Raw genomic sequence first — 22,984 nt, 5'->3', positions numbered from 1 at the left:
ACTGACATTTTCAGACAGCCTTAACTAAAGATGGTGCCATCAGCACCACATATAATGGCCAGTCTATTTGTGAATCCCATTCAGCTAAGATTTTCCATTAATGGCCCCGGCAAGGAGTTCCACAGACCAAATATGGTTTATGTAAACAATTTTCTTTTATCAGTATTAAATGTAATTGAAGGTTCCCTTGTTCATGTGTTGTGAGAGACAATAAATATAATTGTCTGATCTACTTTCTTTCTCAATGGATTCATAGAGTTTAAGGCCAGAAGGGACCATTAGATCATCCAGTCTGACCCTGTGTATAACATAGGCCATTAAATTTCACACACTTACCCCTGTATTGAGCTCCTCAACTTGTGTTTGACAAAGGCTTGGTTTACACTCAGATTTCACATTATAGAAAGGTAGAGCCAGAGGTTGAGAAGGGACAACAATGGGCAGGTATTCTACAACCTATAAGATGCAGGATTTGTTGCACCTAAACCATTCAAACTGATGAATATCCAGCCTCCTTTGAAAAACCTCCAGTGAAGGATCGAGGCGTCTGTTCCACTGTCCTCCTGTTCTTACAGTTTGGCAATTCCTGAAACTCTGAGATTTCATCTAACTCAGTTCTGCTGGAGTTTGAACCCATTGCCTCTTGTCCTGTACTATGTGGCAGGAGAGAACAACTTTTCTCCATAGGTTTTATGGCAGCCCTTCAAGTATTTCAAGACTGATCTCATGTCCCCGCTCAATCTCCTTGTTTCCAAATTGTACATACCCAGTTCCTTCAGCCATTGCTTGTATGGCTTTTATTCCATCCCATGGATCCTTTCCAGGTTCTCTACAGACTTCCTATACGCTGGTGACCCAAACTGGACACAGTACTGCAGCTGAAGCCTAATCAGCTCCCAGTAGAGGAACAATATCACCTCCCGTGAGTTGCATGCTCTGCTGCTGTTAATGCAACCTAAAATTGCATTTTCTTTTTGTGCCAGAGCAAAAAAACAATGCCCCTGTGAGATATAGCTATATCAACTTAACCCTGGTGTAGACAGAATGAGGCTGAGAGAAGAATTCTTCCATCAACCTACCTACCACTTCTCAGGGAGATGGATTACCTACGCTGATGGGAGAGACCCCGCCATTGGTGTAAGTTGTGTCTACGCTGAAGCACTATGGCAGCTCTGCTGTAGTGTTTTATGTGCAGACAAGCCCTCAAGCAGCTCTTCCAGAAAAGCATCCAGTCTGAATCTGCAGCCATGAGGAGATGGAGAACTACTTCCCTTCGCAGTTTGTTCCAATGGATAACAACCCCTAGTGCTAAACATTTGACCTTTATTTCCATCTGGAATTTCTCTGGCTTCAGCTTCCAGCCATTCTGTCTTGCTCATCCTTTCTCCACTAGATTACAGAGTCAATTATCAGTCTTTTCCCAATGAAAGTTTCCCCTTTATCATCTTTTTTGATAAATGAAATTTTTGAAGTCTCTTTCGTCAGTCTCAAATAATTTTTATGGCTCCTTTCTCCACTCTCTCCAATTTTTCAAAATCCTTTCTGAAGTGTGGGCCCCAGAACTGGATGCAGTTGGTTACACCCGTGCCACTCTCCTGTTTATGCATCCAAGGTCACATCAGCCCCTTTGGCCACAGCTTCAAACTGGGAGCTCACGATGAGTTGGTTGTCCACAGTAACCCGTAAATCCTTTTAAGGGTCCCTGCGTTCCATAATGCAGTGATCTAGTCTGTGAGTCGGACCTGTATTCCCTGTTCCTAGATGATAAATTTGCATTTTAATATATTTAAACATTTTGTTTGGCTGGGCCCAGATCACCATATTCTCCAAATCAATTGGTATACCTGCCCTGGCCTCCTTATTGTAACCACTATGCCAATCTTTGAGTCGGTCATAAATTTTATCTGAAGTAATTTTCTATTTGCTTCCAGATCATTTATTAAAATATTGAATAGCATCTGGCCTAGAACTCATCTCTGCAGAACCCCACTAGGAACAGCCCCACTTGCTCACAATGGCCCATTGAAAGCTGCTTTCTGAGATCTGTCAGTTAGCCAATTTTTAGTCCGTTTTTATGTGTGCTCTACTGATATTGTACCGTGTTTATTTTTTATTTGAATATTTTCCCCTACTAAATTGAATGTCTCCGAGAAATCAAAATTTATTGCATCTGCTCAGTTCCCAGGTCGGCCAAACATACTCTCATTAAACATTGAAATTGGTTTTATTTGAAAAGACCTGGTTTCCATAAACCCTATTGTTGACTGGCATTAATTATATTCATAGACTTTTTTAAACTAATCCCATACCAGCTTTTCCATTGTTTCTTATCCATATCAAATCTTTTTTTTAAACTTTCCCTTGATTTTTTAATCTTTTACATTTAACAGACTCATGTCCTGTATTTGACTTTTCCAGTTTTCATTTTGTTTTGTTTTAGTGTTTGTTTTGGCTCTGCTGCCACCTGATTGCACATTGCTGGCTCCGAATGACAGGTGTGGTTGATCGGTGAGTTCCTAACCCTGATGTTTGTAACTCTAAGGTTCTATTGAAGATGCTGTTTAACATCCTCCTTGACAGCTAATGGACTGGAAGATATTTCATCCTAATCAGAGATGAGTACATCATACTGCTTCTTTCTAAATGCAGAACAAAACTATCTCTTGAACACTGTGATGTTGGACTCTATATGACGTGGCATGATTGTGATGTTGCACTCTATGCTTGAAACCACTTACAGCCTCAGAGGTAGTCTCAGCACGAAAAGTGACAGTCCCAAGGGTTCCTCTGTGGCTGAACCCGTCACAAACATATCTTCTTTTCCTGCAGCATTAACAAGTTTCCTTTCTCCCTCTTGGAATTGGCCCAAACCTTTTCTAGGATTTCTTTTGTTCTTAATACACTTACTAACCTCTTTTTTGTGATCCTTAGGCCTGCAAAACATGGATTTTCCCCAGATGTCTTCAACTTTCCTTTTCAGTTTTCATATCTTCTGATTTATATTACTTGTTATATGTTTCTCCTTTTTTCCTCTTTCTTATATATGCTTTTCCCCATCTAATGGCTGCCTTCTGTTGGCCACACAATTGGGTTTTTAGCAAAAATGATCCACTTTCTTGACTCTGGAATTGTGGTTTTTAGCTATTATACAAACTCTGCTTAAATAATTACTAATTTTTCCTCCCAATCATTTTGCTGATAATTTGCCTCAGCTTTGGGGAATTAGCCCCTTTGAAGCAATAAGTGTCTATAGATATTACTGGTTGGGAACTGGTCTCTGTTTCTCCATTTGAATGTAATCAGTTCCATTCTGTTATTTTGTTCTCCTCTATCATATACCCACTTCATTGTCTCTTCTCTACACTAAATAGGCCCAGACTCTTCAGTCTATGTGCATATGGCAGCTTCCCCCATTCTCACAGACTGTCTCAAAAACCCCCTCTCTGTCTGCTATATCCTTTATAGAGACTGGTTAGCCAAACTTAGCGCATATCCAGAGTAGGTTATTCTCCATCCCATTACTTAAGCAACCAAACATTGCCTTTGCTTTGACCACTTCTGTGAATGAGCAGGTGTTTCCATGTAGCTGCTATCAATTATGCCCAGCTCTTTTCCCTAAGGTGTGTTCTATTTGGGATGTTTCCCCCTGGCACATGTCCTGGCAAATCTTTCATTATTTCCTACTGTCAGATTTTGAGCAACTGGGAGAATGGAGAACTCGCGAGAGCATGGACTCTCTGGTCTGGGTTTGATTTTATTAAGGAATAATAAGGGATAACCAGTATCCACACTTGTGTTTCCTGCTGGTGCCTTCAAAGGTTTTCCACACCATGATGTGTAGGAACTATTGATGCATGAAGCACCATCAAATGTGGAATTGGCATTAGTAGTGTCAGTTGTTCATGATTTGTTTATCTGAATAATGAAAATTTCACTTTTCAGTGTACGAAGAGCAAGCAATTGGCTTCACCCATGGGAACAGCTTCTAGTAGCTCATGCAGTGTCTAATATTAACATTGTCTCTCCATCCAGGCATTAATAATGCGACCAGCACACTAGAATCTGTGCACATACAGGATCTCAGGGCAACATGTTGTGCATTCATGAGACAACTTTCTGCCTCAGAGTTGGACAATTCTCCCATACTCCATGTCAGATTCAAACAATACAAGCGACTTCACCAACCCCTCCACCTTCATCCTGCTGGGCATTCCTGGCTTGGAGGCAGCCCATATCTGGATCTCCATCCCCTTCTGTGCCATGTACACCATAGCCATCTTGGGGAACTTCACCATCCTGTACATTGTGAAGATGGAGCCAAGCCTCCATGGGTCCATGTACTATTTCCTCTGTATGTTGGCTGTCACCGACCTGGTCCTGTCCACATCCACCCTGCCTAAAATGCTGAGCATCTTCTGGTTCAATTCCAGGGAGATAAATTTCAGTGCCTGTCTCACCCAGATGTACTTCATTCACTGCTTTACAGTGGTGGAGTCTGGGATCTTTGTGGCCATGGCATTTGATCGCTACATGGCCATCTGTGATCCCCTGAGACATTCCTCCACCCTGACAAACCGTATCATGGCCAAGATCACCATAGCTGTGGTGCTGCGTGGGGGAATACTAATAATCCCCAAACCCTTCCTGGCGAGGCAGTGGCCATATTGCAGAACCAACATCATCGCCCACTCGTACTGCGAGCACATGGCTGTGGTGAAACTGGCCTGTGCTGACATCCGCATCAGTAGTTACTACGGCCTCTTTGTAGCATTCAATGTGGCTAGTCTGGATTTGTTTTTCATCACTGTGTCCTATATTCAGATTCTCAGGGCCATCTTCAGCCTCCCCACAAAGGACGCCCGGCTCAAGACTTTTCGGACATGCAGCTCCCACCTTGGTGTCATTTCAGCCTCTTACATCCCATCTCTCTTCTCCTTCCTCACCCACCGGTTTGGCCAGAATGTGTCCCTGAATTTCCATGTTCTCATGGCCAATGTGTATCTCCTGGTGCCTCCCATGCTGAACCCCATCATCTATGGAGTGAGGACCAAACAGATCCGGGACAGTCTGCTCCGGCTATTTACTCATCAATGGGCCTAAAGTTTTCTCCTGGTGCTCTGGCTTTCAGACAGAGCTCTGTGCAAAGCTGGCTGGTGACTTGGTGTTGAGCCCTCTTTCCTGAATCACTTATTGCATAGTCTGAGAGACATTGAAACCTTTCCTGACCTTACTTTGCAGTATAAACATGAGAAACTGGGGAATCAGTCTGTGTGAAACTCACTGGGTTGCCACCTTTCTAATTACTTATAACTGGATCCCCAAAACCCAACCCCTTGACCCACCTCTTCTACCAAGGCTCTATCCCTGCTCTCCCTCTTCCACCAAATGCCCTGCTCCTGTTGCTTGCTCCTATCTTCCCCTCTCCTGTAACAGTCTTGATAATTTCCCCAGCAGCAAGGGAAGCATTTCAAATTTTGATAGGGATTGCAACATTAAGAGTGATTCCAGGGGCCATCGGGGCTCTTGAAAAACTCTAGGTTTTTTTTGGCTAACAACTTCGCAATTAGGTGAAGGGGCACTATATCTAATTTATATATTAACAAAAAAAATATTAGACTCATTCAATTCCAATACTAATATGTTTGACGCCTTGTGGCAAGTCACTTAAGGGATCCTGGTTAGGTTAAAATTTAAATGTATATTCAAACTTTCTTACTAAATCTGTGGAGAGTGAGATGGTGTCAAGACTTACATTTTTTTTCTCAGCTCTGGCAGGCAAGTGGGGTATACTAGGTTACATCAGGGAGCAGATACATTTGGGATCTATATAAGAACCTCAGAATGGCCCTACTGGGTAAGACCAATGGTGCAACTAGCCCAGTATCCTATCTTCTGACACTGGAGAATACCACGTGCTTCAGAGGGAATGAACAGAACAGGGCAATCATCAAGTCATCCATGACATGTCTCCCACTCCCAGCTTCTAGCAAAGAGAAGGGACACCATCCCTGCGCATCCTGGCTAATAGCCATTGATGGACCTGTTAGGATATAGATATTCAGGCCTGTCTGTAAAGGCCTGTACTTTAAGAATTTAGGTGTATTCTTATCACTTGGCTAGTTCTAGAGGTATAAAAGAAAGAATCAAAATCACTGTCTGCCGGTGTAAGGCCTTCTCTTACTGTGACAGTCTGAGGCCCTGTTCTTAGGCTAAGGCCTTTGGATAAGCAGCAGAGGCAGCCATAAACTAGGAAGCGACCGGTCACCTCCTCACATCCCAAACTAGTCACATTGAAATAAGGTGCTATTGGGCTGTCAGGCACTATCAGGACAGGATTGTATTCCTATCACCTCCAGAGAAAGGGAAGTGCCTAGAAAACGTAACAGGAAACTTAGTTTGATAGCATCCTGTCTGGCAAAAACTCACTTAACAATAGTTGGGATGTGAAATCCTCACTTCTGTATTGTTTTGTCATTATAGTTCCCACTTTGCTATTGTTTGTCTGTATAATCTCTGTCTGGTTCTGTGATTGTTTCTGTCTGCTGTATAATTAATTTTGCTGGGTGTAATCTAATTATTGTGGTGGGATATAATTGGTTAGCTAATCCTGTTACAATATGTTAGGATTGGTTAGTTAAATTTCAGTAGAATGATTGGTTAAGGTATAGCTAAGAATATTACTATATAAATTAGGGGCAAACAGGAAGTAAGTTGGGATTCGAAAATAAGGAAAAAGGAACTTGTATTTAAACTTGCTGGAAGTTCACCCCAATAAACATCGAATTGTTTGCACCTTCGGACTTCGGGTATTGTTGCTCTCTGTTCATGCGAGAAGGACCAGGGAAGTGGGAGAGTGAAGGAATAAGCTCTCTAACAGGACCTATTTCTCCATGATTTTTTCTAGTTCCAACTGGAACCTTGTTATTGTTTTGGCCTTCACAACATCTCCTGGCAAATAGTTCCACAGTTTAACTGTGAAGAAATATGTCCTCTTGTTTCTTTTAAATCTGCTGCCTATTAAATTAGTTGGGTGACCCCTAGTTCTTCTGTTATGTGAAGGAGTAAATAACATTTCCATATTCAATTTTTCTACACCATTCATGATTCTATAGACACCTCACACATCCCCCCGCTTTTCCAAGCTGAAAAGACCCAGTCTTTTTAATCTTTCCTCCTATGGACTGTGTTCCATGCTCATAATCATTTCTGTTTCCCTTCTCTGTACATATTCCAAACCCAAAGTATATTTTTTGTGATGGTGCAACCACATCTGCATGCAGTATTCAATATACAGGCATACCATGGATTTATATAGCGCCAATATGATATTTTCTGTCTTATCTGTTCTGTTCCTAATGATTCCCAACATTCTGTTCACTTTTTTTGACTGCCACTGCACATTGAATTGATATTTTCAGAAAACTATCCACAATGTCAACTGAGGCCCATCTCCCTGCTCTACCTCTTCCACGAAGGTGGAAGGACAAGCCCCGGTGTTAGCTGGGAAGGCTGGATGCTGGGCCGAGTCTGGGGTGCCTTAAGTAGCTCACAGGGAGGGAGATTAACAGAAGGTGTGCTGTTTGTCTGCTATTTATACACATACAGGGCACCTTATCTGGAACTACAGGGCACCTATTGCCCAGGGGCTGAGGCTGAACAGTGACGCTGAGTCTAACATACGCTCTGCATGATGCTTTTTGTCACTACATCTAGAAGCTCTTTAGCTAGGCTGCTAGGCAGCATTATCCCCATGTCATGGAGGGACTGAGAGAAGCAGCAGTAAAGTGATTTACCTAGGGCAATGCAATGAGTCAACAGCAGAGGTGGGAATGGGTACTGGAGGTCTTGGCCCCCCCAGCACCGTTGCTATACCTATGAACTGCCATTGCTTCTTTCGGTTGTATTAGGTGCAGTGAGGTTATTTGTGTGTTGTAATCAGTGGCGTTGCAGTCCTCCTTGAACAGGAGGAATTTATTAAAGAAACAGTTACAAAGTACGGCCACATAGCTCTGTATTCAGACTTGTCTTTCTTGTTCACCAGGGACCAAACCCTGCCTAGAAGTGTACACAGTGATAGAGGCCCAAGAATGTTCTTCGAGGAATGAAATCAGTGCAAGGTGTGACTTGTAGGCCCTGATTAAGGCCTTTTAGAAGCAGCACATTAAACACAATAACAAATAATCTCCATTTAATGCATGGAGGGGCTGTGCCCAAGGTCACCCTATGAATCCATGGCAGAGCTGGGACTCGTCACTCCCAGTTTACTGGTCTCTGATGACACTATATCTCTAGTTAAAAGACTTGGGCCAAATCCTCAGGTGGTATAAGTGGGTGCAGTCCCAATGAGATCAGGGGAAGTCCTCTGAAATAGAGAAACCAATGGAGCAACAGCACCAGGTCTCTTTGCTCCTGCATGGACTGTACAAGCCAGGTCTGAGAGAGACTAAACCCTTCCTGCTGCCTCAGTTTCCTGATCTTTTAAAGGGGGATATCTGTTGGGAGTAGTGAGCAATAGTTCATGAAGAACTTGTCAGCGGTATCCAGGTGTCATCGTGCTTTAGTGGAACACAGCTGAGGATGACAAATTCATGACAAATTGCTGAGAAATAGAGCAGACTCACCCCCATTAGATTGTACCAAGCCAGTAACAAACTTCAACTTCTGTGTCACCACACGGCTTAACTGGAAGCAAAAAAAGTGCAATCTCATTAGGCATCACAGCCCCAGATCACCATCCACATACTGGACTCCAGGATGAGTGGTCAGTGAAGACAAATTTTGCCACGTATAGGATCCTTCTTATCTCAATCTTAGCTCAGCCACATAACCAGGCCAATATATAACTCAGATCTTATCCAAAGATCGCGCTGCTGCCAATCCATTAGTAACTAAAAACTAAAGGTTTAATAATAAAAGAAAAGAAGAAGAGATTTAAATGGCAAATGAAGTGTAAAAATACAATTAGGAAGGCCAAAAAAGAATATGAGGAACAGCTAGCCAAAGACTCAAAAACTAATTGTAATTTTTTTTTTAAGTACATCAGAAGCAGGAAGCCTGCTAAACAACCAGTGGGGCCACTGGACAATCGAGTTGCTAAAAGAGTGCTCAAAAAAGATATATTGGAATTGGAAGAGGTTCAGAAAAGGGAAACAAAAATAATTAGGGGTATGGAATGGCTTCCATATGAGGAGAGATTAATAAAATTGTGACTTTTCAGCTTGGAAAAGAGACTGCTAAGGGGAGATATGACTGAAGTTTATACAAACTTGACTGGTGTAGAGAAAGTAGAAAGGGAATTGTTGTTTTCTACTTCTCATAACACAAGAACTAGGGTTCACCTAATGAAATTAATAGGAAGCAGGTTTAAAACAAATAAAAGGAGGTATTTCTTCACAAAATGCACTCAACCTGTGTAACTCCTTGCCAGAGGATGTTGTGAAGGTCAAGCCCATAACAGGCTTCAAAAAAGAACTAGAGCAATTCATGGAGGATAGATCCATCAATGGCTATCAGCCAGGCTGGGCAGGGATGGTGTCCTTAGCCTCTGTTTGTCAGAAGCTGGGAATGGGCAACAGGGGATGGATCACTTGATGATTACCTGTTGTGTTCATTCCCCCCTGGGGCACCTGGCACTGGCCATTGTCAGAAGACAGGATACTGGGCTATATGGACCTTTGATCTGACCCAATATGGCCTTTGTTATGTTTTTAATTGTTAATATATCAGATACATCCAAGTGACTTTTCAGTGTTTATAGATCAGGATCATAGCAGTGATGGAATAAACTTTTAGCTTGCAAAAGTTTCTCGGGAGTCATCCAAACAGCTTGAGGATCATCAGTCCTCCTGAGGTCTTTTCTATGAGAGCTTCCTTGATAAAAATTCAGACTAGATAAATTAAGCAGGAAATGAAGACAAGGTGGGGATCTCTCAAGGGCCATTTCATATCCTCTACTCTGTGCATGGAATTTTACTGTCCCAAACAAAGCCCACAGCCCAGGGGCCTGGTAAATTACTGGCCCAAGACAGAGTCCAGGGTCACATGAACACATCATATGTCCTTACATGATTTCTTACAGAGGTATCTTTCTTCTATGGCCCATCGTGAGAACTAAGTTTTCTTGATGGGCAACCAACACAGCTATCCAGCCTTATCCATTTGAGTAGTGTTATCCAGGAACACAACACATGTTTAAGATGCCGCTACATCGCCAATAACCCTAACTGCAGACACACACAAAAAATGGAATGTTATCATTATATCCCAACCATGCTATTCCAATAGTGTGGTACCACATATATATTTTTTCAAAGGGTACACATTTTAATTTTGTTGGAATAAAATAAAAATAATAATAAAAAGTAGTCATGTGTCACACAACATACAACACACATGACATTCAGGGCAGCTTACAATTAAAAATAAAGGGTGCCATAATTCTATTTATAACTGTACAAAATACAGCAAACAAAAATAAAAAAGGGTCAACATTTAAATGCATTATTACTTTATTTAAAACTTAATAAAACTGATAAATATCATATTAATATTTGCCAAATTTGTTGTATAAATTTAGTAACGAGGAGTTCTGCATTACTTTATATTCAACTTTATTTTAAAACTCTGCTACACGGAAATAAGAAAAGCCCATGTTCCAAATATTAGTTTGTGGTTAGGATTAGAAGTAGGGTGTGCATTTCTGTTGCTTGGCAACCATATCTTCAAGAAAGTTAGGAATAATTCCAGCTGTTGCATTCCTGAAGGGTTAAAATAATTAATTTACTGGATTTATTTAAAGTAAAGGTTTTACCTTGTTTTCTCTTTGTTTCTTGCTTTGTTCTGTTTTCAATTGCTTTATCTTTTGGACGTGTCTGTAAAATCTGTAACTTGTAACACAGAGAGGGAGTTGAAGTGAGGACAAGCAGGGAAAAGGCTGGGAGGGAAGGGAAGGGGGAGGTGAAGAGCAACCTAGGAAGGTAGTGAGACCTGAGCCAAGGGAGATTAACTCTTAAGGTACAGACAGAAACAGCAAGTTGAGTAAACTGAGAAAGGATCTAAAGGAAAACCTACCTCTATGTAAAAATATTTGAGAAAAAAGGTTATATTTTTAGCTGAACGTGGAGTGCGGTTCCATGGGTCAAAGCAGTTGGGAAGCCACATCCCCTGTTTTTATCCTGGCTTTGAAAGGAGAGTGGGGGTTTTTACCTGCTCTTGTAAAACCTGAATTTGTTCCACCAGTACCTGTTGCTGTTGTGTGCATGTCAAATGGATGGCGGGAGTGCCCTTTTTTCTGCACTTAACTATTTTTGGGCAAATCCGTGTGTTAATGCATCCGTTCTATGGGATAAGCTAGATTTTTCACTTTGAAATTATTTTTTATTCACTCCCCTGCCATTGAATTGCAATCCCTATCTTCTAGTGTGCTCTGTGAACTGTTCCATTGTTTCCTGCATTGGGTTTCCCAATCCATTGAAAGTATTATGGCTATTTTTTCTTTCTCTGCTCTTACTTGTTCTGTTCTGACAGGCACCAGGCCAAGAAGGCCAATGGCAGTTTGGGATGTATAAGTAGGAGCATTACCTGCAAATTGAGGGACTTTCCCTCTATTCAACATTGGTGAGGCCTCATCTGGAGTACTGTGTCCAGTTTTAGGCCCCACACTACAAGAAGGTTGTGGATAAATTGGAGAGAGTCCAGCGAAGGGCAACAAAAATGATTAGGGGTCTGGAACACATGAGTTACGAGGAGAGGCTGAGGGAACTGGGATTGTTTAGTCTGCAGAAGAGAAGAATGAGGGGGGATTTGATAGCTGCTTTCAACTACCTGAGAGGTAGTTCCAGAGAGGATGGTTCTAGACTATTCTCAGTGGTGGCAGAGGACAGGACAAGGATTAATGGTCTCAAGTTGCAGTGGGGGAGGTTTAGGTTGGATATTAGGAAAAACTTTTTCACTAGGAGGGTGGTGAAACACTGGAATGCATTGCCTAGGGAGGTGGTGGAATATCCTTCCTTAGAAGTTTTTAAGGTCAGGCTTGACAACGCCCTGGCTGGGGTGATTTAATTGGGTATGGGTCCCGCTTTTGAGCAGGGGGTTGGACTAGATGACCTCCTGAGGTCCCTTCCAACCCTGATATTCTATGATTCTATGATTCTATGATTCTATGGCCAAAAGGGCTGATGTGATCCTTGGCTGCATAAACAGGGGAGTGGTAGCCATAAAAATTATTCCAGGCTGGACAAAATTCCAGATAGAGAAAACGTTTTAAAGAGCTTCATGTATTTATCTGATCAAATAGATGTTAAGTGGAGATTTTCATGGGGAGAAAAGTGTGACAACGGTGCCCGTGGGAGCCAGCTGAGGCCACTCAATTAGGGTGAGCTGCAAACAGAACGGGGTGGAGAAACCCCAAACACTGGTGGATAATCCAATACTTAGATTTACCCAGCCAGCACAAAACAGCTTCTGTATTACCTCACTGGTTACTCAGAAGTCCAAACAACACAGTTCCCTTAAAATGATCCAGCCTCAGGCCTCCATCCAGACACACATGTCAAACATATGATGATAAATTTTGATAGCAGCCTTCAACTACCTGAAAGGGGGGTTCCAAAGAGGATGGAGCTCGGCTGTTCTCAGTGGTGGCAGATGACAGAAGAAAGAGCAATGGTCTCAAGTTGCAGTAGGGGAGGTCTAGGTTGGATCTTAGGAAACACTATTTCAGTAGAAGGGTGGTGAAGCACTGGAATGGGTTACCTAGGGAGGTGGTGGAATCTCCACCCTTAGAGGTTTTTAAGGCCCGGCTTGACAAAGCTTTGGCTGGGATGATTTAGTTGGTGTTGGCTATAGTCCAATGTCCATTTTCAGGGTGACTCCAGCCAAAGACTGGAGGTCTCAAATCTTATGGCTTAAGGTTTCCCCATCTTGAAACCCTAAGCAGATCTGAGATGAATAAGGATCATATCTCAGGGTTTCTATACATTTCCAGCAGCCTCTTGACCTGAGAGAACAATAGGCTTAACTTTGTCTCCCAAATATCATGACAGTTATCATAGGGTAATTTATCCATTAAACAGTTCATCCTCCTGTCCCCACTGCACAGCTTGCTCTGAATCTTCAGAACATTGTGCCCGTAGAAGCATATCCTGACATCTGTCCAGGAAATCTTCAGTTTCTCTTATTGAACGCAGGGTTGATACTTGTTTCTCCAGATCTTGAACCTTCTCTTCCAATATGGAGACCAGCTTGCACTTTGAACAGACAAAGTCGCTTCTGTCCTGTGGAAGAAAGACAAACATGGCACATCCAGTGCAGGTCAAAACAGCTGAACGCTCCACGTCCATATTACCTTCCTTCTACGAGCTTCCTCAGAAGTGGTAGTAACTACTCAGAGAAGCCGGAAAGATGGAAGCCTCAGTCGGCTGTCCCAAGGCAAACTCCCTCTGTTAGCCTCTGTACTGTTTGCTGCTCAGCTGGTTCGCAGCTGACTGGCTTTTTATAACAGTCAGGCCCACTCAAGGCTCACCTGAAACAAAGCACTCCCAATTCACACTTTTCAAACAACCAATCAAGCATACGGTCAAACTGTCCCCACAACAGACACTCAGATACTCATCAACACAGGCTCCCTAATGCAGCCCTTAGCGTACCTCCTCCAGACAGATCCCAGGCAAACTCCCTCTGTAGCCTCTCTGCTGTTTGCCACTCAGCAGGTTTGCAGCTGACTAAATTCCCTCCTCAATGTCACCCTCCTCTGTCATAAATATAAAGGGAAGGGTAAACACCTTTAAATCCCTCCTGGCCAGAGGCAAAACCCTTTCACCTGTAAATGGTTAAGAAGCTAAGATAACCTCGCTGACACCTGACCAAAATGACCAATGGGGGGGACAAGATACTTTCAAAGCTGGAGGGACAGGGGGAACAAGGGGTGTGTGTGTGTGTGTGTGTGATGCTTTTGCTGGGAACAAATCAGGAATGCTCTTCAGAACTCCTGTAAAAAGTTAGGTTTCAGAGTAACAGCCGTGTTAGTCTGTATTCGCAAAAAGAAAAGGAGTACTTGTGGCACCTTAGAGACTAACCAATTTATTTGAGCATAAGCTTTGAGCATAAGCTCACAAAAGCTTATGCTCAGATAAATTGGTTAGTCTCTAAGGTGCCACAGGTACTCCTTTTCTTTTTGTAAAAAGTTAGTAAGTAATCTAACTAGAAATGGGTTAGATTTCCTTTTGTTTAAATGGCTGATAAAATAAGTTGTGCTGAATGGAATGTATATTCCTGATTTTTGTGTCTTTTTGTAACTTAAGGTTTTTCCTAGAGGGATTCTCTATGTTTGAATCTCATTACCCTGTAAGGTATTTACCATCCTGATTTTACCGAGGTGATCCTTTTACTTTTTCTTTAATTAAAATTCTTCTTTTAAGAACCTTATTGCTTTTTTCATTGTTCTTAAGATCCAAAGTTTTGGGTCTGTGTTCACCTCTGCAAATTGGTGAGGATTTTTTATCAAGCCTTCCCCAGAAAACGGGATGTAGGGCTTGGAGGGATATTTTGGAGGGGAGATGTTTCCAAGTGGGAACTTCCCCTGTTCTTTGGATAACACTTTGGTGATGGTAGCTTTTAACCTAAGCTGGTAAGAATAAGCTTAGGGGGTCTTTCATGCAGGTCCCCACATCTGTACCCTAGAGTTCAGAGTAGGGAAGGAACCTTGACAGACACAATTTCATTTGCACAGATCCATGAACAGCAAAACCATCTTGTCATAAATATAAAGGGAAGGGTAAACCCCTTTAAAATCCCTCCTGGCCAGAGGAAAAATCCTCTCACCTGTAAAGGGTTAAGAAGCTAAAGGTAAACTCACTGGCACCTGACCAAAATGACCAATGAGGAGACAAGATACTTTCAAAAGCTGGGAGGAGGGAGAGAAACAAAGGGTCTGGGGCTGTCTGTATGCTGCTTTTGCCAGGGATAGAACAGGAATGGAGTCTTAGAACTTTAGTAAGTAATCTAGCTAGGTATGTGTTAGATTATGATTTCTTTAAATAGCTGAGAAAAGAACTGTGCTGAATAGAATGACTATTCCTGTCTGTGTGTCTTTTTTGTAACTTAAGGTTTTGCCTAGAGGAGTTCTCTATGTTTTGAATCTAATTACCCTGTAAGGTATCTACCATCCTGATTTTACAGAGGGGATTTCTTTACTTCTATTAAAAGTCTTCTTGTAAGAAAACTGAATGTTTTTTCATTGTTCTAAGATCCAAGGGTTTGGGTCTGTGGTCAGCTATGCAAATTGGTGAGGATTTTTACCAAACCATCCCCAGGAAGTGGGGTGCAAGGGTTGGGAGGATTTTGGGGGGAAAGACGTGTCCAAACTACGTTTCCCAGTAAACCCAGTTAAAGTTTGGTTGTGGCAGTGGAAATTCCAAGGGCAAAGGATAAAACTAATTTGTACCTTGGGGAAGTTTTAACCTAAGCTGCTGAAAGTAAGTTTAGGAGGTTTTCATGCGGGTCCCCACATCTGTACCCTAGAATTCAGAGTGGTGAAGGAACCTTGACTCCTCCCTTTGTCTCTTGTCTGCGCCAGGGTATTCAACTCCAGTGAACCCTTCTCTCCTGCAATGGCAATGGTTAGACAGAGGGGACGTGGCCACCTGCCTCCCTGACAGGGAGATATTACCTATGCTCTTTCTTTATGCTGTTGTTGTTAGTCCATAAAACACCAAGGATGGAATGCAAGGCTGAGTTCATGCACCAACCCCATGAAAAGTTTCCATGCCCCAGAGAAATCCTGATACCTGCTATTGGAACAATGTGCTGGAGATTTGAATAGGAAAGGGACTGTCTGACTGTTACTGATGATGATAGTTACTGATGAGAATTATTGATTTCTGATCCCTTAGTGACAGACCTATGTGCCTGCAGAAAATGCTCATGTCTCCCTTCAGTCACCTTTCTCCAGGTCTGTCTGTCTACTGTCGAGCCAGCCATCCTGGGCATTTACAGGGCATAGCGATCTACTCATTATCCTGAGTTTTCTTCCTAATCAATGATAATTTTAAAATATAAACAAATAAACGTTTATATTCCTCTCTCACTCAACACAGAGCCTGAATGTTCTCATCTCCCTTTGGGAAGGTCCCTTAATTACTGTTCACTCCTAAACGTGGATAAAGAGCACAGAAGCATAGAAATGGAAACAGAGACATTGGCTAGAGTGTCTCCAGTCTCCAGCCTGTTTACATCCAGATGACACTTCTCCCCTAGAGGCTGAGTTCAGCCCAGTGGGATTGCAAAGAGCTATATTATAAACAGTTCTTACCACAGTGTTGGCTCTCGGCATGGGATGCTGCTGCAGATGCTGGTGTGAGAGAGGTGTGGGACACGGCTACCTTAAAGTGATACCAGGGATGATGCTTCTGTCTCAGAAATCACAGGTACCCATCCCTTGCTGAGGAGCTCAGCTACTGAACAAACCTAGTGCAACAAGGGTGTGATGGGATAGAGAGTAAGTCTATTGTCTCTTTCGCACTGTACAGCCATTAAATATCCCAGGGCCCTGGCCAGTGTGGTGGATCCAAATGTTATTCTTTTTTGTACACCCCCACTTCCCCCAGCTGATTGCTCCCAGCCCTGAGGTGGCTGCATTTCAATGGCACAGGGGATCTTTCAGGATGAAAGGTGTTAGAAGATGTACAATACAAGGCCAAATTCTTAGGCCATGGCCCATACTTTGCTCAGGTTCTGCTTAGGCAAAACTCCCCTTGGAGTAAGTTACATAAAGACCTCAAGAGCCAGGTGTGTGTTAATGCACAGAGACTGTAATTTCCTCCTCTGCCATTTCAGGGCTCCGGTTGTTTACATAAGAACATAAGAATGGCCATACTGGGTCAAACGACAGGCCCATATCGCCCAGTATCCTGTCTTCTTTCAGTGGCCAGGGCGAGGTGCCCCAGAGGGAATGAACAGAACAGGGAATCACCAAGTGATCCATTCCCTGTCTCTTGTTCCCAGCTTCTGGCAAACAGATGCTAGGGGCACCATCCCTGCCCATCCTGGCTAATAGCCATTGATGGACCTATCCTCCGTGTATTTATCTAGTTCTTTTTGGAACTCTGTTATAGTCTTGGCCTTCACAACATCCTCTGGGAAGGAGTTCCCCACGTTGACTGTGCATTGTTTGAAGAAATACTTCCTTTTATTTGTTTTAAACCTGCTGCCTATTCATTTCATTTGGTGACCCCTAGTTCTTGTGTTATGAGAAGGAGTAAACAACACTTCCTTATCTACTTTCTCTACACCAGTCATGATTTTATAGACCTCAATTATATCTCCCCTTACTCATCTCTTTTCCAATCTGAAAATCCCAGTTTTATTAATCTTTTGCTCATACAGAAGCCGTTCCATACCCCTAATCATTTTTATTGCCCTTTTCTGAACCTTTTCCAATTCCAATATATCTCTGCACACAGCATTGAAGGGGTGGGTGTACCATGGATTTATATATAGGCAAAATGATATTTTCTGTCTTATTATCTATCCCTTTCTTAATTAATCCCAGCATTCTGTTCACTTTTTTGGCTGCCGCTGCACATTGAGTGGATCTTTTCAGAGAACTATCCACAATGACTCCAATATCTCTTTCCTGAGTGGTAACAGCTAATTTAGACACCATCATTTTAATTGTATAGTTGGGAATATGCTTTCCAATGTGCATTATATTGCATTTATCAACATTAAATTTCATCTGCCATTTGGTTGCCCAATCACTCAGTTTTGAGAGACTGGCTCCTTGCCCCTCCCACATACCCCACTTCCCTCCCAGCACAACCCAGGTGTCCTCATTCCCTGTCCGTCCCATAGACCCCATTTCCCTCCCAGCAGAACCCAGGCATCCTGGCATGCTCTCACAGTGGGTAAAATCCTTCCACTGCTCCAACTCACCAACCCTCTGTTTATGCATCTATGATAAATGAAGGGGGGTAGTTTCCTTTTATGAACACTGAGCCAGCCAATTAGCTATAAAGTCCCTCTTGGTGGCTGTTCTCTGCTTGCTTTACATGTAAAGGGTTAACAAAGTTCCCCTGGTAAAGGAAAAGGAGCTGGCACCTGACCAAAAGAGAGAATAGGAGGGCTAGAACTTTTTTTTAAATGGGGGGGTGTTAGAGCGCTTATTCCTTCACCCACTCACTTCCCTGGTCCTTCTCACATGAACAGAGAGCAACAATACCCGAAGTCCAAACATGCAAACATTTCAATATTTATTGGGGTGAACTTCCAGCAAGCATGATTCCAGGTTCCTTCCTTAGTGTCCCCATTCCCAGCTCTGACACCACAGAGCCTTACCTGTGGCCCTGTTCCCATTCCTACCCTTAGCAAAACATGATTCCAATTTCCCCAGCCCCATTCCCTGTTCCCATCCCCCCACCCCCTTCCTAATTGACTGCAGACTATACAGTAAAACTTGAGTTCTGCTTAGCTATACCATAACCTATCATTTGACTGAAATTTCACTAACCAATCCTGACATATTGTAACATGATTAGCTAACCAATTATACCCCACCACCTTAATTAGTTTACACCCAGCAAAATTAATTTTACAGCAGACAGAAACAATCACAGAACAAGACAGAGACCATGCAAATAAAGAATAGCAAAGTGGGAACTCTAATGACAAAACAATACAGAAGTGAGGATTTCAGAACTACATCTATAAAGACATAAGGGTTTTCCAGCTGTGTCTACTGATAAGTGAGTTCTTAACTAACAGAAAACTATCAAACTAAACTTCCTTTTACATCCTCTAGGCTCTTCCCTTTCTAAGGAGGTGATAGATCAGATCACCTTTCTAACAGCCCCAGATTGCCTTATTTCACTATGACTAGTTTGCAATGTGAGGAGGTGACCATATACTTCCCAGCTTATGGCTGCCTCTGCTGCTTAGCCAAAGACCTTAGCCTAAGAACAGGGCCTCAGACTGTCATAGTAAGAGAAGGCCCTTACACCAGCAGACAGTGATTTTGATTCTTTTTTTCTTTTGATTCTTTTCTTTCTATAACTAGCTAAGTGATAAGCATATACCTAAATTCTTAAAGTCTAGGCCTTTGCAGACAGGCCTGAATATCTATATCCTAGTGGAGGGAACTTCCCGTTGTTTGTGTGTTGTTTTTCTCCGGGAAAAAGGGGAACAGATGCCAGCAGGAATGCTGTGTAAGGCTTGAACCAGATATAAAAATTTACCTTCCATACCTATAAGAAATTATTGGACAGGGCATGTTTAAATAGCTGTGATTAGGTTTATTTATTTATTTTATTTTAGCTTGTGGATCACCTCTGTGCTAACCCCAGATGCTTTCCTTTGCTTGAAACCTTTAAGCTGAACACCCAAGAAAGCTATTTTGGGTGCTTAATTTTTGTAATAGTTTCTTTTAAAATCTAGCAAAACCCGAAGTTCCAGATGCATTTTTTTCCTTTTTGGTTTTTAATAAAATTTCCCTTTTTTAAGAACAGGATTGGATAGTTGGTGTCCTGAGAGGTTTGTGTATGTTGTTTGATTAAACAGCCCCATTCACTGACAATGGCCCATTGGCATCTGCTTTGTGAGATCTGTCAGTTAGCCAGCTTTTAGACCATTTAACGTGAGCTCCACTGGTATTGTAGACTGTTTTCCCCTACAAAATCAAATGCCTCGGTGAAATCAAAGTCTATTTCATCTGCATGTCTCCCTTGATCAGCCAAATGTGACTGCTCATTAAGGGATGAAATCAGATTTATTTGTCAAGACCAGTTTTCCATACACTATGTTGTTGATTGGCATTAATTATATTCCAACCTTTTTTTGAACTAATCGGATTATCAGATTTTCCATTATTTCCTTACCTTATCAAAGCATTTTTTTTCAACATAACTTAATTTTTTATTATTTACATTTAACAGAGGACTTTCTTTCTTTCTTTCTTTCTTTCTTTCTTTCTTTCTTTCTTTCTTTCTTTCTTTCTTTCTTTCTTTCTTTCTTTCTTTCTTTCTTTCTTTCTTTCTTTCTTTCTGCTGCCTTTGCTGCCTGACTGCAGAGTTCTGGTTCAGAATGAAATATGTGATTGATAGGTCAGTTCATAAATCTGGTGTTCGACAGTTGATGCTAATGGACTGGAAAGTATTTCATCTCCTATTGTGAGGTTCTTTCCAAATGCAGAACAAATCTATTTCTTGAACACATCTCCCTTTTCTCCAACATAAACAAGTTTCCTTCCTCTCTCTCGGAATTGGCCTAAACTTTTTCTAGGATTAATATTCTCCTGCAGGAATATTCCTAAACATTTTCTGGGATTTCTTTCATTCATAATATAGTTAATAACCTCCTTTTTCTGATCCTTAGCTCCACCAATCATTGATATTTCCGTGATATTTTTAACATCCCTGATTAATTTACATAACCTCCAATTAGTATTATTTCTTCTCTATTTTCCCTTTTCCCACTTGTTATATATTAATCCCCCCAGCCCAATTTCTGCTGTGTATGTAATAAACTCTTCTTAAAGAGCTCCCAATTTTCATTCATATTTTCCTGTCTAAACTTGTCCTCCCAATCAATTCTGCTGATAATTTGCCTTGGCTTCCTGGAATTAGCCCTTTTGAAGCACAAAGTGTTGATAGATAGTACCAGAATGGAACTTTCTCTCTTTGTCCATTTCAGTGTAATAATTTCAATTCTTTATTATCCTCTCCTCTATCATATCTCCCTTCTTTGGCTCTTCTCTAAAGTAAACAGTTCTCGACTTTTCAGTCTGTCCACAAAGGACCCCTTTTATATCAGCTATATCCTTTATGGACACTGAGTGACAAAAACTGAGGGCGTGTCCAGAGCAGGTTATTCTCCATCCCATTCCTTATGTATCCCAAGATTGTCTTTGTTTTGGCCACTGTTGCAAATGAGGAGGTGTGTCCATGGAATGGCTCTAACTGACACTGTGGTCTTTTCCCTGAGGTCTATTCTAGTTGGGAAGCGTCCCCGGGGACATGCCTTAACAAAGGTTTGCTTTTTGTCTACACTCAGATTTTGAGCCACCGGGTGAATGTGGAACTCCCTACAGCATGCACTTTCTAGCCTGGCTTTCATTGCATTAAGGAACAATAATGGATAACCGATAGCCACACTCATTTAATTCCTGCTGGTGCCTATTAACGTTTCCCACATCACAACACATTATTGACTCATGGAGCAACATAAAATATGGAATTGGCATAAGTAGGGTCATTTGTTCATAATTCATATCTCTAAATAATGAAAATGTCATTTTTCAGTGTGGGAAGAGCAACCAATCTGCTTCCCCCATGAGAACAGCCTCCAGTAGGGCACGTAGTATCTCATGTTATCATTGTCTCTCCATCCAGGCATTTGTACTGTGACCATCACTCTAGATCCTGGGCACATACAGGAATTCACTGAAATATATGGTACATGCAGGAGACACCGTTGTGCCTCAGTGTTCGGCACTTCCTCCCTACTTCATGTCAGATTCCAACACAACCGACTTCACCAACCCCTCCACCTTCATCCTGATGGGCATCCCTGGCCTGGAGGCAGCCCATGTCTGGATCTCCATCCCCTTCTGTGCCATGTATGTAATAGCCATCCTGGGGAACTTCACCATCCTGTTCATTGTGAAGACGGAGCCGAGCCTCCATGAGCCCATGTACTATTTCCTCTGCATGCTGGCTGTCAGCGACCTGGTCCTGTCCACGTCCATCCTGCCCAAAATGCTGAGCATCTTCTGGTTCAATTCCAGGGAGATCGATTTCAGTGCCTGCCTCATTCAGCTGTACTTCCTTCACTGCTTCTCAGTGATGGAGTCTGGGATCTTCGTGGCCATGGCTCTGGATCGCTACGTGGCCATCTGCCACCCCCTGAGACATTCCACCATCCTGACAAACCCCGTGGTGACCAAGATTGCCCTGATCGTCGTTCTGCGCAGTGACATATTCATACTGCCCTATCCCTTCCTGTTGAGGCAGTGGCCATATTGCAGAACCAACATCATCCCCCAGCCGTACTGCGCCCACATCGCCGTAGCGAAGCTGGCCTGCGCCAACACCCACGTCAGTAGTTATTACGGCCTCTTTGTGCAATTCTGTGTGATGGGTCTGGATGTGATTTTTATTGTCATATCCTATACCCTGGTCCTCAGGGCCATCTTCAGCCTGCCCACAAAGGATGCCCGTCTCAAGACTTTTGGGACCTGCATCTCCCACCTCTGTGCCACCTTAGTCTTTTACATCCCAGGTCTCTTCTTCTCTCTCACTTACCGGTTTTACCAGCATGTGCCCCTGCATTTCCATGTTCTCATTGCCAACGTGTACCTCTTGATGTCCCCCATGCTAAACCCCATCATCTATGGGGTGAGGACCAAACAGATCCGGGACAGGCTGCTCCGGCTCTTTACTCATAACAGGACCAGTCAGGGTTCCCTCCACACTCTGAACTCTAGGGTACAGATGTGGGGACATGCATGAAAGACCCCCTAAGCTTATTTCTACCAGCTTAGGTTATAAACTCCCCAAGGCACAAATTCTCCCTTGTGCCTTGGAATTGGTAACACTGCCACCACCAAGTGATTAGACAAAACTCAGGGAAAGGACCACTTGGAGTCCCTACTTCTCCCTAATATCCCCCCAAGCCCTACACCCCCTTTCCTGGGGAGGCTTGAGAATAAACAAGATGAGCACAGACCAACCTTGGGTTTTTTAGGACACTAAAAAGACCCAATCAGATTCTTAAAGAAAACAGAACTTTATTAAAAAGAAAAGTAAAAGAAACACCTATGTAAAATTAGAATGCAGGATAATGTAACAGGGCAATCAGATTTAAAAAACAGAGGATTTTCCTCTCAGCCAAACTTTAAAGTTACAAAAAGAAAAAACAGGAATACACCTTCCTCTCAGAAAAGAGAAAATCACAAACCAAAACAAAGATAAGCTAACACATTCCCTTGCTAGTA

General features: G+C 42.4%; 1 protein-coding gene and 1 pseudogene across 1 annotated transcript; both read left to right on the top strand.

Moving 5' to 3' along the window:
* The first annotated feature begins 4,149 nt into the window (after positions 1-4,149).
* Positions 4,150-5,100, top strand: LOC144929237 (olfactory receptor 52R1-like). The gene has a single exon (XM_078848304.1). It carries the CDS (start codon positions 4,150-4,152, stop codon positions 5,098-5,100), a length of 951 nt encoding a protein of 316 aa, XP_078704430.1.
* A 16,347-nt stretch (positions 5,101-21,447) lies between these two features.
* On the top strand, positions 21,448-22,499 carry LOC144929180 (olfactory receptor 52R1-like; annotated as a pseudogene).
* The last annotated feature ends 485 nt before the right edge of the window (positions 22,500-22,984 follow it).

The sequence above is a fragment of the Lepidochelys kempii genome, chromosome 1 (assembly GCF_965140285.1).
Source record: "Lepidochelys kempii isolate rLepKem1 chromosome 1, rLepKem1.hap1, whole genome shotgun sequence".
Taxonomy (NCBI): domain Eukaryota; kingdom Metazoa; phylum Chordata; order Testudines; family Cheloniidae; genus Lepidochelys; species Lepidochelys kempii.
The sequence above is the reverse complement of the archived record's forward strand: the minus strand, read 5'-3'. Positions and strand labels throughout refer to the sequence as shown.